This window comes from Lynx rufus, unplaced genomic scaffold (assembly GCF_022079265.1).
Source record: "Lynx rufus isolate CCGP_SWC_20201006 ecotype Redwood Valley unplaced genomic scaffold, mLynRuf1.p SCAF_3, whole genome shotgun sequence".
In the NCBI taxonomy this organism is placed as follows: domain Eukaryota; kingdom Metazoa; phylum Chordata; class Mammalia; order Carnivora; family Felidae; genus Lynx; species Lynx rufus.
Window position 1 is genome coordinate 169955759 of NW_025814845.1, and position 14640 is coordinate 169970398.

General features: G+C 46.2%; 1 protein-coding gene across 11 annotated transcripts in view; it reads left to right on the top strand.

Annotated features, from left to right (window-relative positions):
• The window catches only part of DOCK5 (dedicator of cytokinesis 5), a 223269-nt gene that overhangs the window by 70532 nt on the left and 138097 nt on the right, over positions 1-14640 (top strand). For 7 of the 11 annotated variants that reach the window (XM_047090919.1, XM_047090920.1, XM_047090928.1 and 4 more), the window contains exon 3: positions 11725-11765. The exons of the other annotated variants lie outside the window; for them this stretch is intronic. In XM_047090919.1, coding sequence (XP_046946875.1) covers positions 11725-11765 — 41 coding nt within the window. The remainder of the gene's footprint in view (positions 1-11724; positions 11766-14640) is intronic. 11 annotated transcript variants of the gene reach the window in all.

Sequence of the window (14640 nt, forward strand, 5' to 3'; positions counted from 1 at the left end):
GAGACCTAGCATGAGTGGGGAAAGGGGCAGAGAGAGAGGGAGGCACAGAATCCCAAGCAGGCTCCAGGCTCCGAGCCGTCAGCACAGAGCCCGACGTGGGGCTCGAACCCACGAACCGTGAGATTATGACCTGAGCCGAAGACAGACGCTTAACTGACTGAGCCACCCAGGCGCCCCTGAACCCTTCCTGAACGTCCTCCCCTCCACGGCCCTGCCACACTTGTCTGCTGCTCTGGCCAGGTGGTCCCCTCCCTGCTCTCAAAGCCCAGAGTGTGTTTGGGCCCGCTGCACCCCCAGTGCCCACGTGTCTCGGCCGCTCCCCCCACTCCTTCCCTCCCCCCCCCCCGCCTCTTTTCAGGAGCTGGCTTTCTCTGAGCAGGTAGGCATGTCTATTCCAGGGGAGCATAGCACAGTCATCTCCACCCAGAGATACGGGTTCCTGTCCCCCCAGTCCACACACACGAGGTCAGAATTATGGAGGGGCTGGACTGCCGTCGCTGATAGTGTGTCCAACCCCCTCAGGTGTGGGGGCAAGAGAAGCAGAGCGGTCAGCCTGAAGCAGTCTCCCTCCCTGTATGTGTCTGCCACTGAACGGACGACTGGCGTCCCCGATGGCACCCTCCTGCTTGTGTTAGTAAAGAGGGCATCGGAATCGAACGCAGCGGTCGTTGGCTCGGGCGCTCTCGGAAGGTTTCGTGTGGTTCCCGTTCGTGGCCTTGCCGCTGACCTTCCGCTACTGAGACTCTCGGTGCCGTCAGCGCTGCTGGGCCCCGCCTCGGCTTCTGCCACTGTCGATGTCATCACACCCCTGGTGGCACGTCCTGACCTCTGTCTGGGTTCTCAAGGCGGAGCCCAGCGGTTCACTTTAAGAGTCTGTAAGTACAGCTTTCCCCTTTCGTTTTTAGGATGCATCGCGCCGAGAAATTCAGAGCAAGTTAGTACTAAGTGTCCCAGACTGGTGGGGCTCTCTGGACGGCGCTGGGTCATCGGCGATGACCTTGCTGGGTCATCGGCAAGGGGAGCATTGCCCCCTTCACCCTACTTGTGCTCTAAGCTAAAACACGAATGTTTCCGGTACTCCGCCCGGGAGGAGTTTCCTCTCTTTCTGGGGCCTCCATTCTCCCCTGAGAGAGTAAGGCCGCGTTTATGCGTGCCCTTTACCTCGGTGTCCTCCTCAGTAGGCTCAGACGGTTACCTGAAAAGAGCAGCCTGCGCTGCGTTTCCAGAAATCCTCAGCAAACTGGCCACGCAAGCGTGCCTTCCCCTCACCCGTGTCTCTGTTCCACTAGCGACGAGATTAGAGAGCCGTTGAGAGCGGGGTTTGGGGTGCACAGTCTCCCAACCCCTCGGAGCCCCGTGGAGCCAGACATAGGTCTTTATGGAAATGGGCCTCCTTAAATACATCTTGCTGGATTCGTGGGTTCCTCACTCCCAAACCTGCATCCCTCTCTTGTCCCTCTCGCAAATCGGCACTGATGCTGATCCCGGCACCGCGGTGAGTTGCGCCGCGTCCTGTCCTCTCAGCTTCCTTGAACTAGTTGGAGAAGCTAGAGACCCACGTCACGGAGGACGGCCCGTGGCAAGAGCCCTTGGCAAGACAGCTGACTGCTGGCTGCACTGCTTTGCCGTAAACAAGAAAGAAGGAAGAGGCGACATCCAGGAAAGAGGGACTTGGCAAACCGGAGCGACGATGTTGACCAGACTAGGGGAAATTGAATTCCCCCGGTGTCGCCGAGCTTCGGGGCGTCTGTGAAGCCAAGGGAGGTTTCCTCCTTTTGCGGTGGGCGTTTGGATACTCGTGTCTCCGTCGTGCCGGCTGTGGCTTGGGTCTGCCCCCACCCCCACCCTGGACCAGGCCCCTCTGCCTGTCTCAGGAGGTGTTGGCTGGTTGAAAGAAGTCTCTGGCATGACCATCTCTAGTAGGCAACGAGGAGAAACTTGGGCATTCTTAGCTATGGACTCGGATTTTATGAGCTAACGCACTGGGGGGGAAAAGTTGAATGTTTTTGTGGAAGGAAATTTAAGACACGAAAGCCTAATTACTTTCACAGTTGAAGAAACGGAGTCCCGCAGACCTGGTGAGCACAGAACCGGGCTTTTTCATTTCAGACGAGTCTTCATAAGGACCCACGCCTCGTCTTTTCTGGACATTCTGGCCTCCAGGCTGGTGCTTAGGGTCTGCCCAGCTCTGCCCGTTGGGCATGGGACCCCACGCCTTGCTCAGACCTCGCTTTGGGGTCTGGTTTTAGAGGTGCAGATTTTATTGCACGGTTCTGGCCTTGCATTCATCTGTTCTGTCCGTGACCACTGGCTCGCTCACAAGACCTTCTCTGATAAAGCCGTTTAAGCGTTACGGATTGCCCGCGATGTGCCAGGTACCGCAAAGACGGGGCTCTTTCCTGTTCACTCAAGAAATAAAGTGAAAGACGGAAACCACATCTCTTTCTTTTCCACTGACTTGGCATGCTAGTGTGCATGGGTTTTCTACCGGTTGGATTCCAGGGCCAAGCTTCCTTCCCGTGGGAGGCACTGCCTTGAGAAAGCACCCCGTTCATCCGCTGCATGGCCACGGAGGCAGTGATGAACCGGGCGGCAGGAGACCTGTGTTTGCATTCTCAGCTTAGATTCTAAGTCGCTGGTTGACTCTGTACAACCTTTCCCATTCCTTGCTTGTGTTTCCTCTTTTTTTTTTTTTAATTTTTAAACATTTTTTTATTTATTTTTGAGACAGAGAGAGACAGAATATGAATGGGGAGGGGCAGAGAGAGAGGGAGACACAGAATCGGAAGCAGGCTCCAGGCTCTGAGCCATCAGCACAGAGCCCGACGCGGGGCTCGAACTCACAGACCATGAGATCGTGACCTGAGCTGAAGTCGGACGCTTAACCGACTGAGCCACCCAGGCGCCCCGTGTTTCCTCTTTTTTAAGTAAGGGTGTTAAATTTCAGGGGACTCTGAGTTCCTTTGGAGCTCAGACTTAACAGCATCTATCTGTGCATCATAAAGGCACAAAAGTGAGCGAAGATATTTCACTGGGAAGCCTGATTTGTCTCCCAAACAGGTATAACGGGCTTGAATCACCTTTGACTGCCTTTGCATCCTTTTCATTCCTGCCTTTGACCTCATTTCCAAAAGCACTGGTGAGCTGCCCATTGCCTTTGGGAAGCACGCATCCTGCGGTTGGAGGCTCTGGCCGGCAGTGAGAGCTCTGGCCCGCCTAGGAACCAGGATCCGACAGTGAGCTGTATCCGTCTGTCCTCTGAGGACTTTGCACCCAGCTGTTCCAGCTCGCCAGCTTCCCCGGAGGGACCTCAGCCATCTCTTTGAGGAGCATCGGCTCGGGGATGGGAGGGCAGGCTTTGGCCATGGAAACCAGCCAGCGAACCCGGACAGGTTTACCTGGCCCACAGGGGATGGACCTTTGACCTTGGCCTAATTAACCGTGCCATATACCCAGCAAACTCCCAGACCAGGGGACACTTAAAGGAAAAAGAACAGGATTTAGCACATGCTCTCCCTCTGGGGATCATCTCTGGCCCTTCCCCTCCCCCATGTCATGGTGTGTATAAACAAGGGCTCCCTGTCTGGTTTTTTGGCCTTTAATTCCGGGGATCGCAACATTATCGCAACATCGTGAATGCACTTAACGCCACTGAACCGAATACCTCAAAATGGCTAAAAGAGTAAATTTTATGTATATTTTACAACACAAAAACTCTTTACTGTTCTTGTGGGGGGGGGCGGTGGCTAGTTCATTGTGGGATTGCAAAATGAGAGATTTTACAAAACTCCATGAGTTACACATCTAAATAATGCTTTTATGGTGCAGGAAGTCCTGAGTCCCCCTCAGCAATTGCCTTTGGAGTCTTCAGGACATTCATAATTCTCCCTCTGTGTGCCAGTGTCTTCCAGCCTTCCCATTAGAAGCCCTTTGTATTTAATGATTTGTTTATGGATCTATTTCCTTCCTCCTGGAAGACGACGTCTGGGCTGCTGGCATTCAGTGAGTGGTTTTTTTTTTTTTTTCTTTTAAACGTTTATTTGTTATTAAGAGACAGAGAGAGACAGAGCATGAGCGGGGGAGGGGCAGAGAGAGAGGGAGACACAGAATCTGAAGCAGGCTTCAGGGTCTGAGCTGTCAGCGCAGAGTGCAACGCGGGGCGCGAACTCACAGACCGCGAGACCATGGCCTGAGCCGAAGTCCCACGCTTAAGCAACTGAGCCACCCAGGAGCCCCCAGTGTTTTTTTTAAAAAATTTTTTTTTTCAACGTTTTTATTTATTTTTGGGACAGAGAGAGACAGAGCATGAACGGGGGAGGGGCAGAGAGAGAGAGGGAGACACAGAATCGAAACAGGCTCCAGGCTCCGAGCCATCCGCCCAGAGCCTGACGCGGGGCTCGAACTCACGGACCGCGAGATCGTGACCTGGCTGAAGTCGGACGCTTAACCGACTGCGCCACCCAGGCGCCCCAACCCCCAGTGTTTTTATGTATAATAAATGAATGGTCACGTTGGTGATGTAAATCCTTGGCTCCAGTCGCTCCTCCAAGAGAGTTTGTAACCACACTTTCTAAGGCAGCCCCACCCCCACTCATCCCTCCCCCACATTACTCTCCTTCCTTAATACCATTTAGCCCCATGTGCAGTTACTTGGTTATTTGCTGGGGCTTACGGATACTTGTGTTTTTCTTCCCATCATAAAGCAAGACTCGGAAGGGTGGAGACATCGTACGTCTCGCTCTCTTGGCATCTCTCTGTCGAATGAGTAAATGAATCTCCGATCTGTGGCTGAACTTTCGGAAATAGCAAAACTCGTTCAGATTCGCTTTGGAGCACAGAATGAGCAGTGAAGACCAATGATGTTTTAAGGAGGCACAATTAAAAATGGTGGAAAAATGGTCCTGTGATTTTTTTTTTCATACATGCCTCACTGCTTTCGGAGGCATTTTCGGACAAAAATATTCAGTAATATTTGGGAGCAATGTCATTATCATGGAATTCTAGATCACCTTGAGGTGCTTACTTTGTTTTGGTTTGTTTCTTCCTGTAAAGTTTATTTATTTATTTTGGGAGAAAGAGAGAGAGAGAGAGAGAGCGAGCTGGGGAGGGGCACAGAGAGAGGAAGAAAGAGAGAATTCCAAGCAGGCTCCACACTGTCTGCACAGAGCCCAGTGCAGGGCCTGAACTCATGAACTGTGAGATCATGACCTGAGCCCAAATCCAGAGTCAAGACACTCAACTGACTGAGCCACCCAGGTGCCCCATTGAGGTGCTCACTTTGTAATGCTCATTTGATAGTGTAAAGTTTTGCATGGCTCTTAAAAATTGCAGTGAAATTCATATACAGGAAAATATACTCATCTTAGGTATTCAGTTCAATGAATGTTGATGAATGAATGCACTCCATGTACCTAATACTCCCAGTCAAGATGTAGAACGTTTCCCTTGCCCCAAAGAGCACCCTGTTGCCTTCTTCCACACAATTCCCGCTCCAAAAAGCAACTACCGCTCCAAAGTAGGTCACCATGTGTAAGTTTTCCGGCTCTTCAACTGTATATAAATGGGATTATGCGTGTCTTTGTATAACACTAATCCAGTGTAATACTAGCTTCAGGAGTGGAATTTAGTGATCCGTCACTTACGTATACTGATCTTGGGTGAATACTTCCAAGTAGAGATACTGCTAGGTCATAGGTCATGTGTATGTTTAATCTGATGTGAAACTACCCGCAATGTGAGAGAATTCTAATTGCCCATATCTGTACCAACACTTGGTACAGTCTTTTTAACTTTAACCATTCTAGTGGGCGTAGAGTCATTTCTCATTTTTAAAAAATACGTCATTTGTACTGAGTTGAATTCATCCTGTTTGGGGTACAGATTTTGACAAATGCATGCACTCGGGAAATGCCTCCGTAAGATACAGAACAGTCCTATCTGCACCGCCTCCCCCCGTCCCCCCAAATTCGCCAGCGTCCCTCTGTATCAACGCCACCCTCAGCCTTGTTCTGTTTTCTTTCCCTATAATTTTGCCTTTGCCTAGTCCTGGCTGACCAGGGCTTATCAGCTTTACTTTTTACCCTTAATTTTCAATTTTATCCTTGTCAGAAATGCATATAATTTTAAAGGCCAGGCCGTTTCTAGCAAGTTTATAATGATAAACAGCAGTCCCGTCACACCTCCTCTTGGTTTCTGGTTCCGCTTTCAACTCTTTCGGCCAGTTTTTGTAGTATATGTGCTTTTTCATTTCCAAAGAACCGTGCTTCTGTTACTTGATATTTCCATTTGCATTTTTGTTTCGTAACTGCTTCTTACGGAAGATAAGGATTTAACTCTCTTACACTCCCCACCAACCACACATATACCTGTCTGTGCCGAAGAGAGATCTCCCAGTATAAATGCAATATAATTTCTTTTAAAAAGTTATTATCTAGATGATTGGGTCTATGTAGGAGAAACAGCGGATGCTGTGGAATGTCCTTTGATTGCATTTCCCGTCTTGAATAATGTTTCTCTAGAGGTGTCTTCTTTACGTGGTGCTCTGTGGACCTGCTTCTTTTTCAGATCCAGACTTCCTGACAGAAGTATTTAGCTCCTCCTCGTATGTTCAGACAAACGAGATGATTCTGCAGCTCCACTCATTTTCCTGCATTTGCTCGTCATGGAATCTTCTGCCTTCCTGCTTCATCCAGGACTGGTTGCTCTCCAGTCCAGCTCCGTAGCTTCTTTTCTGAGCTCGCGATCATCTGTATCAGGGTTAGAAAAGTAAGAAGCTAGTAGGTATCAGCAGAGCTAGGGATAACGGGCGTGAGTGTATAAATATAGGTTAACACAGCCATTGATTTTGACCTCTCTGCCTGTTTTTGAAGGCACGCGTACACATGGGCACCTTCAGTTCCAGTGCGGCATCTCAGAGTTCATTCTGGTTTTTTCCCTTTCTTGTAACTCCCTTCCAGAGTAAGAAACCTGGCTTCCAGTAAATTATTATAGTTACCGATTTCATCAGTTCCGCAGTATGGAAATAATCTGTCTCGATTACCACACCTTCTCCCGCACAGACATTCTCCTCAGTCTATCTTCTCTCTGATAACTCGTATCATTTCACCATTCCCCATCCCCACGGCCTGGGCATGGATGCCCTTCTCTTCACCTTCTTGCAGATCCCCTAGTCCCTATGGATGCGTACTTTGTTCTGCCTGGGCTCTGACATGCCCTGCCAGTCTGGTCCCTGTGTGGATGGCCTCCCCCACCCCCCTTGCAAATGCCTAAATTGCCCTGTCCTACGAAATGGCTCAGGGTTTACTTGTTCAGGAAGGGAAGCAGAAGGGCCAAGATACGTGTCCTGAATCTGCCTCCCATTCCCCAGTGCTTTCCTCCTTTCAGTCTCCCTATCCCGAGGAATTAATTGTAGCCACTCCATTGCTTAAACCCAGCATTTGAATGCCCTTGAATATTTGCCTTTCATCCCTTGGGTCATGGCTGTTCCCAGCGAAATCATGAGCAACGCCTGTTGATTCAAAGTGGGTCCAGCATCTTTTCATCTCTCCCCATTTTCACTTTACCTACTAGTCTCCTCCCTGATGTTCCTCTTTCCACTATGTCTCACCTCCCACAGTCCATTCTTATGTAAGAGCCAGCATAATGTTTTATTTATTTATTTATTTTTACTTTTTTTTTTTTTTTAATTTTTTTTTCAACGTTTATTTATTTTTGGGACAGAGAGAGACAGAGCATGAACGGGGGAGGGGCAGAGAGAGAGGGAGACACAGAATCTGAAACAGGCTCCAGGCTCTGAGCCATCAGCCCAGAGCCCGACGCAGGGCTCGAACTCACGGACTGCGAGATCGTGACCTGAGCTGAAGTCGGACGCTTAACCGACTGAGCCACCCAGGCGCCCCCAGCATAATGTTTTAAAAGCATAAGGCATGATGATGTCATTTAGAACCTTCCGATGGCTTCCCACTGTGCTTAGAAAACAAACGAAGTTCCTCCATGGCGCGTGATAGCCTTGACCATCGATCCTGGCTGCACATCAGCATCACCCAAGGATCTTTTTAGAAGCGCTCGGCTTGGGTCCCACCTGCATTCAATTAAATCAGAATATTTGGGATGTGGCTCAGCCATCGGCATTTAAAAAATGTCTCTGGTAAATCTAATGGGCAGCCAGGGTTGAGAATCATGCCTCCCTCGGACTACCTTCTAATTGTCTTCTCCCATTTTATGACTGGTTCCATTCCGATTCTCTCAAGGAAAGCTTGATCACCTTATCTAAAGTAATGTACCATGTTACTAGTCATCCCACCATGTTCCTCTCCTTGAACGCTTCTCAGTACTGCCATTATATGAGGTCATCTTATTTCTGTATTTTTATTTTTTGTATCAGCGTAGATGATGTATACATCTACGGGATAAAAGAAGCAACTTTGCCCGTGGAATTAGGAACTCTCAGGCACGTTCGTTTCGGAGGGGACGGATTTTTATCCTGGATTGGGGCAGTCCCAGGAAAACAGAAATGACTGGGTGCCCGAATGGAAGAACCACCCTTTGCCTGGAATCGCTTTTGATGTTCACCATGGTTGTCAGAAGCTCTTCCCCCCGCCCGCCCCCCCACCCTGCTTTTGTTTTCTTGAGGTGTGATTGAAGCGCAACATTTTTTTCCAGGTGTACAACATAACAATTCCATATCTGTGTTTATTGCAAACTGTTCATCACAGTAAGTGTTGTTAACATCCGTGAGCATAGTAGTTGCGAAACCCTTTTCCCTTGTGATGAGAAGTTTTAAGACTTACTCTCTCAGCAAGTTTCAAATACTCAACACAGTATTATTAACGATGGTTGCCCTGCTGCACATGACATCCCCGTGACTTCATTATTTTATAACTAGAAGTTTGTACCTTTCAACTCGCTTCACGCATTTCGCCCTCACCTCCACCCCCTGCGTCCGGGCAACCACCAATCTGTTCTGTGTATTCACAGGCTTGCACACTCACTGTTTGAGACTGACATTTCACCTACGTATAGGTAAGACTAGCTCTCTGGCCTCACCATCCTCAACATTCTCTCCATTTTAATAATGTACTAATTTTTAAAAAAATTTTAATGTTTATTTTTGAGAGAGAAAGAGAGAGTGAGTGAGTGCAAGTGGGGGAAGGCCAGAGGGAGAGAGAGGGAGGGAGGCATAGAAACCGAAGCAGGCTCCAGGCTCCGAGCTGTCAACACAGAGCCCGATGCGGGGCTTGAACTCACAAACCGCGAGATCATGACCTGAGCTGAAGTCAGATGCTGAACTGAATGAGCCACCCAGGTGCCCCAATAATGTCCGAATTTTAGGGGCGCCTGGGTGGCTCCGTTGGTTAGGCGACCAACTTCAGCTCAGGTTATGTCCTCGCGGTTCGTGGGTTCGAGCCCCGCTTCTGGCTCTGTGCTGACAGCTCGGAGCCCGGAGCCTGCTTCGGGTTCTGTGTCTCCCCCCTCTCTCTACCCCTCCCCTGCTCATGCTCTGTGTCTCTCTATCTCTCAATAATAAATAAACGTCAAAAAAAAAGTAATTTTAAAAAGCATCCAAGATTCTCACCAGTTTACTCCTGAATCACAGCTGCTCGTTTGATGTAGCCTTCGCTGTCTCTTTGCATTGCGATGCATTTGGAAGCCTAAAAGCATACCATATTTACCTATGCTTCTCTTGTCTTAAATATTGGGATCAGTTGGAAAACGGTGTTCTTGCTTATTTATATCCCTTGCAGGTATTAGCAGGTGAACTTACGGAGTCCTGACAGTGACACGAAAACTGCAGAGAGAGGGTACTGTGCCGCCGCCTAACACCAAGCAAAATGAACGTGCTACAAATCCAGTGTGATAATTTCGTGCCTTTGGTTGGGGGCTGGACGCAAACCACAATTCTAGAGAAGATTTAGGAGGTTTAAAAAAAAAAAAAAAAAAAAAAGCTTTCCGAAATGACGGGTTTAGAAAGCATAATTCTGTGATGAACGGCTGCACAAAAATACTGTTTACAGAAGTACAGAGAAATTCCTCTCTGACAGTGGAGCAAAGTCCAAACGGTTCCATCTCGGTTTGGTAGGACACAGGGCGACGAAAAGTGCTTGGAAGAGACTATTGTTTCTCAGCTTGCCTGCCCCTCCCCCACGCCAGGATGAGGCTGAAGCCATCGATTGAGGCGAAGGCATTGTCCCGTGGCAGAAAAAACCAGCCAGTGATGTCTGGCTTGGTGTTCTAGCAGCTGGCTCTCTTGTGCCCTTTGGCATCCTAACTTGGGAGCAGGGTTTCCTGTTCAAATATCTTTTTCCCAACCTTGGGCCCTGATACGAACCTGGAACGCTTTCACAACATAGGACCCTATTCTTTCCCGTAAAAAAAGTATAGCCGAATCCTTTAAAGGTTTGAATGCTGACAGCTTAGAAACTTGTGAAAATGTTGTTAACCCCGTGCTCAAATTCAGCTTTCTTCTTGCAATACACCCGGAACAGATTGTGCGTCTGTTTTCTGGGCGATTTCGCATGGAACAAATTACAAGAGGGTTCTAGAACCCTGTTGGCAGATGCCTGAAGCTTTAAGTACGGTTTGCATCTACTCACTGTATGTATGTGGCTGCTTTACACACATATTCCACTTACGGCCGGGGTTACTTAGGCAAGATGACCAGCTTGATGCCTGATGGACGTGGGGAATGAGGAAAATCATTACAGTAAATTACCTCTAGTAGGTGTCCAATAAATATTTAATGTAAGTTATCTGTTGATGGACAGATTAAATTGTGTATTCCCTCTGCCAGATAGAGGGTAGAGAAGCATCCATTGGTGTATGTGTATTTATTGAAATTTGTATAAAGAAGTGAAAGCCTTTATTCAAAGCCTCATCAAGCAAACAATTGTTTTTTTCTATTGTTGGGGGTGTATATAGCATTGCCAAGAATTGTTTAAAACATTGTTTTACTATTTGTTCATTTCAACTTTTTTAGGTGCAAATGTTTGTGTATGTGAGATGTGCTATTGCCATTTAAAATTGTTGTAGAGGGGCGCCTGGGCGGCTCAGTCGGTTGAGCGTCCGACTTCGGCTCAGGTCACGATCTCGCGCTCCGTGAGTTCGAGCCCCGCGTCGGGCTCTGTGCTGATGGCTCGGAGCCTGGAGCCTGCTTCGGATTCTGTGTCTCCCTCTCTCTCAGCCCCTCCCCCACTCATGCTCTGTCTCTCTCTGTCTCATAAATGAATAAACATTAAAACAAATTTTTTTTAATTGTTGTAGAATAGTGGTTCTTCACCTGAGAATTTAGATAAGAGAAAGACTATATAAATGATTAAAGTATTTACTTTATTTAGTAGTGTAGGGTGACTTTTGAATTTATACATATCAATGAAAGTCTTATTCATTCATGCAAAAACAATGAATGACTAAGGTATTAAGATATTATGAGGTTGACCTGCCCTCCGTCTTGTTTTGTTGTTGTTGTTCTATCCTTTCTCTAAAGGAGCAGAGATGAGTCATGATTCTATTTGAATTCTAAATCCTTTACCTATGGAGAAAATAAAGCTCTCATATAGATCTAAATTTTGACCGTGTAATAAACCCAAACTGCACATTTTCTAAATAGTCTGCTAATTGCCCCCTGGATTCCAGGCCAATGTTCTGATAGAATAGGAGGATGTATATTGCTGATATCTTTATATTATCTCAGATAACATAAAAGACTGTTTTCTTATGCCCTGACAGGTTGGTACAGAGGATATACCCTCCAAAATAAATCGAAAAAGGTATGGTTTATCATTCCATTTTTAATTTGAATCTGTCTGCTAGTTTTGTGTTACTCATTTTCTGCTCATTGCTGTCTCTAGACCTCGTTTGTGTTCTCTGTGATGGTTCTTCTTTAGACCTGAAAACACATTCTCTGACCTCAATGTTTAGGTAAAATGGCACAAGTCCCATCGGCCGTATTCCTACCTGCCACCTCAAGGATAGAGGCCAGAGGTGAATTCACACACTGTGTCGGGCATTTTGCTTTCTGTCCCTCAAGCTAAAAAGGGTGGTGATACAGTGACATTGTTATTGTTGGCTGTCTCTTTCAGGGGGACCCGTGCTTCTTCTTAATCCTTGGGCTCCAATGCTTACATCCCAGAACTAAAGCGTCCCCCCATTTCTGCTTGATTCTATCCTTTATCACAAAATGGATAAGCCAGAGTCGTTGTTTCGAAACCGGGAACCTCCCGACCCCAGTAATACGTCATGAAATCAACTTAGTGGGTTATTAACCATCATTTTCCAAGAACCAAAACTCTGAAAAGTAGAAAAGAAAATGGAACACTGTGGCAAATCCTGTTTCATGCAACTTTTGTTTGCGGCTCATACGTTTATGTATTTTCTGTATTTTAAATTATTATATTTTATGTATAGTTAAGTACCGGGTTGCCATGAGAATGTATCTCATCATGGGCAGAGAGTTTGAAAAATACTGACCCTAGCAGGTTCCTGTACCCAGTGCCAAAACTACTCATCAGCAAGCTAAAGAAAATCTATTAGTTATGTTAATACCCCCCTTATTTAATTTTAGGTCTGGTCAGTGCTTTTCCTTTGACGCAGCACCCTCTGGAGCATATGGAGTCAGCACTTTGTTTTCAAAGAGCCGAGTTGATAGGGCCATAGTATTTCCCAGTTAGTTCACATGCAAAAGAGCTCATTAGGAAAGGGGTAAGAGAAACATTTCAGATTTTATCATTGAAGTGAACAAAACAAAACAAAACAAAACAACAACAACCCAAAACCCACAGTTCTTATTTTTCAAACACAGCATGAGATACAAGTAATCTGGGCACATGACTCTCAAGAGAGCTCAGCGCTTAGAGAAGCCCCTTTCTACGAAGTGTAGGGCATTAGAAACCACTGTTTTGGTCAGGCTGTTTGTATATTTGGCTTTTATGTCATACGCAGTATTTTCACATACACACACACGCACACACACGCATTTTGTTAACTTTGACAGTTTCATAATCTTCCAAAATAAAGGAGTGTTTGCTCATAACACGAGTATCAACTCCCACAATTTTGGTTCTTTTTATCCCACCCCAAATCCTGATGCTGAATTTTTCTGCCCATAGTTTGATTCTTGTGCCACATGTTTTCATTTCCAGCTTAACTATTTTCATTTAATCTCTTGCTGGCTTTAAGTTCTCCAGACCTTCAAATAGGGATGTACGACAGGGATGTTCTTGTGTGAATGAAAGCATGATAAGACTAAATCCAAGACCTTCCGTCCTTTTAGGATCTTTGTACTCGGTTTATAGACACTCCTGCCGCTTGGTATGGGGTCAGCCCTATCAGTGTTTATTTTATTCACAATTAGAGAAACGATAGTTATTTCTTTTTTTTTTTTATTTTTTTTTTAACGTTCATTGATTTTTGAGACAGAGAGAGACAGAGCATGAACAGGGGAGGAGCATAGAGAGAGGGAGACGGAGAATCTGAAACAGGCTTTCGCGCGGGGCTCGAACTCACGGACCGTGAAATCATGACCTGAGCCGAAGTCAGACGCTGAACCGACCAAGCCACCCAGGCGCCCCAAACGATAGTTATTTCAAAACATGATTGGAGTTAACAGTTTTGAAGTTCTGAGTTTATTAAAGAGCAAGAATACTTATGCCACTTAACCCCCAATCTTTAAAAAAAAAAATGCTAACTTAAAAAAAATGAGCCAAAACCCATTCTCAGATAAGGTCATATGAACTTAAAGAACAAACACAATTCTTGATTTTTAACTGGTGATTGTGAATCATGTTGAAACAAGCTCCCAGACCACACTCTCCCCTTTCAGAGAGTTACAGAATGTGAGGATCCTTTTTGCGCATAGAGGACCGCGGTTTCTAAGGCATCCTGTGATGTCCTAATAGATCAAAATCCGTCTTAACTAGTGCCCTTGTCGTCTTTGAAGAGTGAATGGAGTGCTTTGCTAGGATCTAAATGACAAGTTCCGGGTGTGTTTTTCAATTTTTTTTCTTGTCTTCATTTTCTTAAAATCCTTAAACTTTAAATCTCAGCCTTATGAAGAATGATTTCAGGAAGAGCTTCCTTTAAGTTGGTGATAATTCAACGTTGCATTTCAATGAAATGGGAGGACAAACAAGGACCTGGCATTTACTTGTTGATTTTTAAGTTGAAGTATCTTCTTGGTGGAGAACTCCAGGAAGAATCTAGGGAATTCAGATAGTCATCATGAATTATGTTGAGCTTCTGACTCCCTTTCATTAAGAGATCCAGCCTATTTGAAACGCCCTTGTAATGCTGTTTTCCTGCCTTTGACGGTCTTTGGGGGAGGAACTCTTTGAAAGGCCTATTATTTTAATGGAAATTTTGGGTGTCATTTATCAGCCAACCTAGCCATTTAGAGCAGTGATAAAATGAGCTTGTGGTTTTACAAATTGAAGAAGCCAAGAGCTTTGCAGAAACTGATTATTGATCCCGGCATGATTGTGGAAGTGTGGATAAGGGCAATATCTAGAAAGTCATTAGTTCATTTTTTTACTGAAGTGAGTTAAGTTGCATTGAGAAAGGAAAGCCAAAAATGAGATAGGCTTTAAATCAGTAACCTATCCCCCAAGTTTATCCTGCCTTTTTTTTTTTAAGTTTATTTATTTTGAG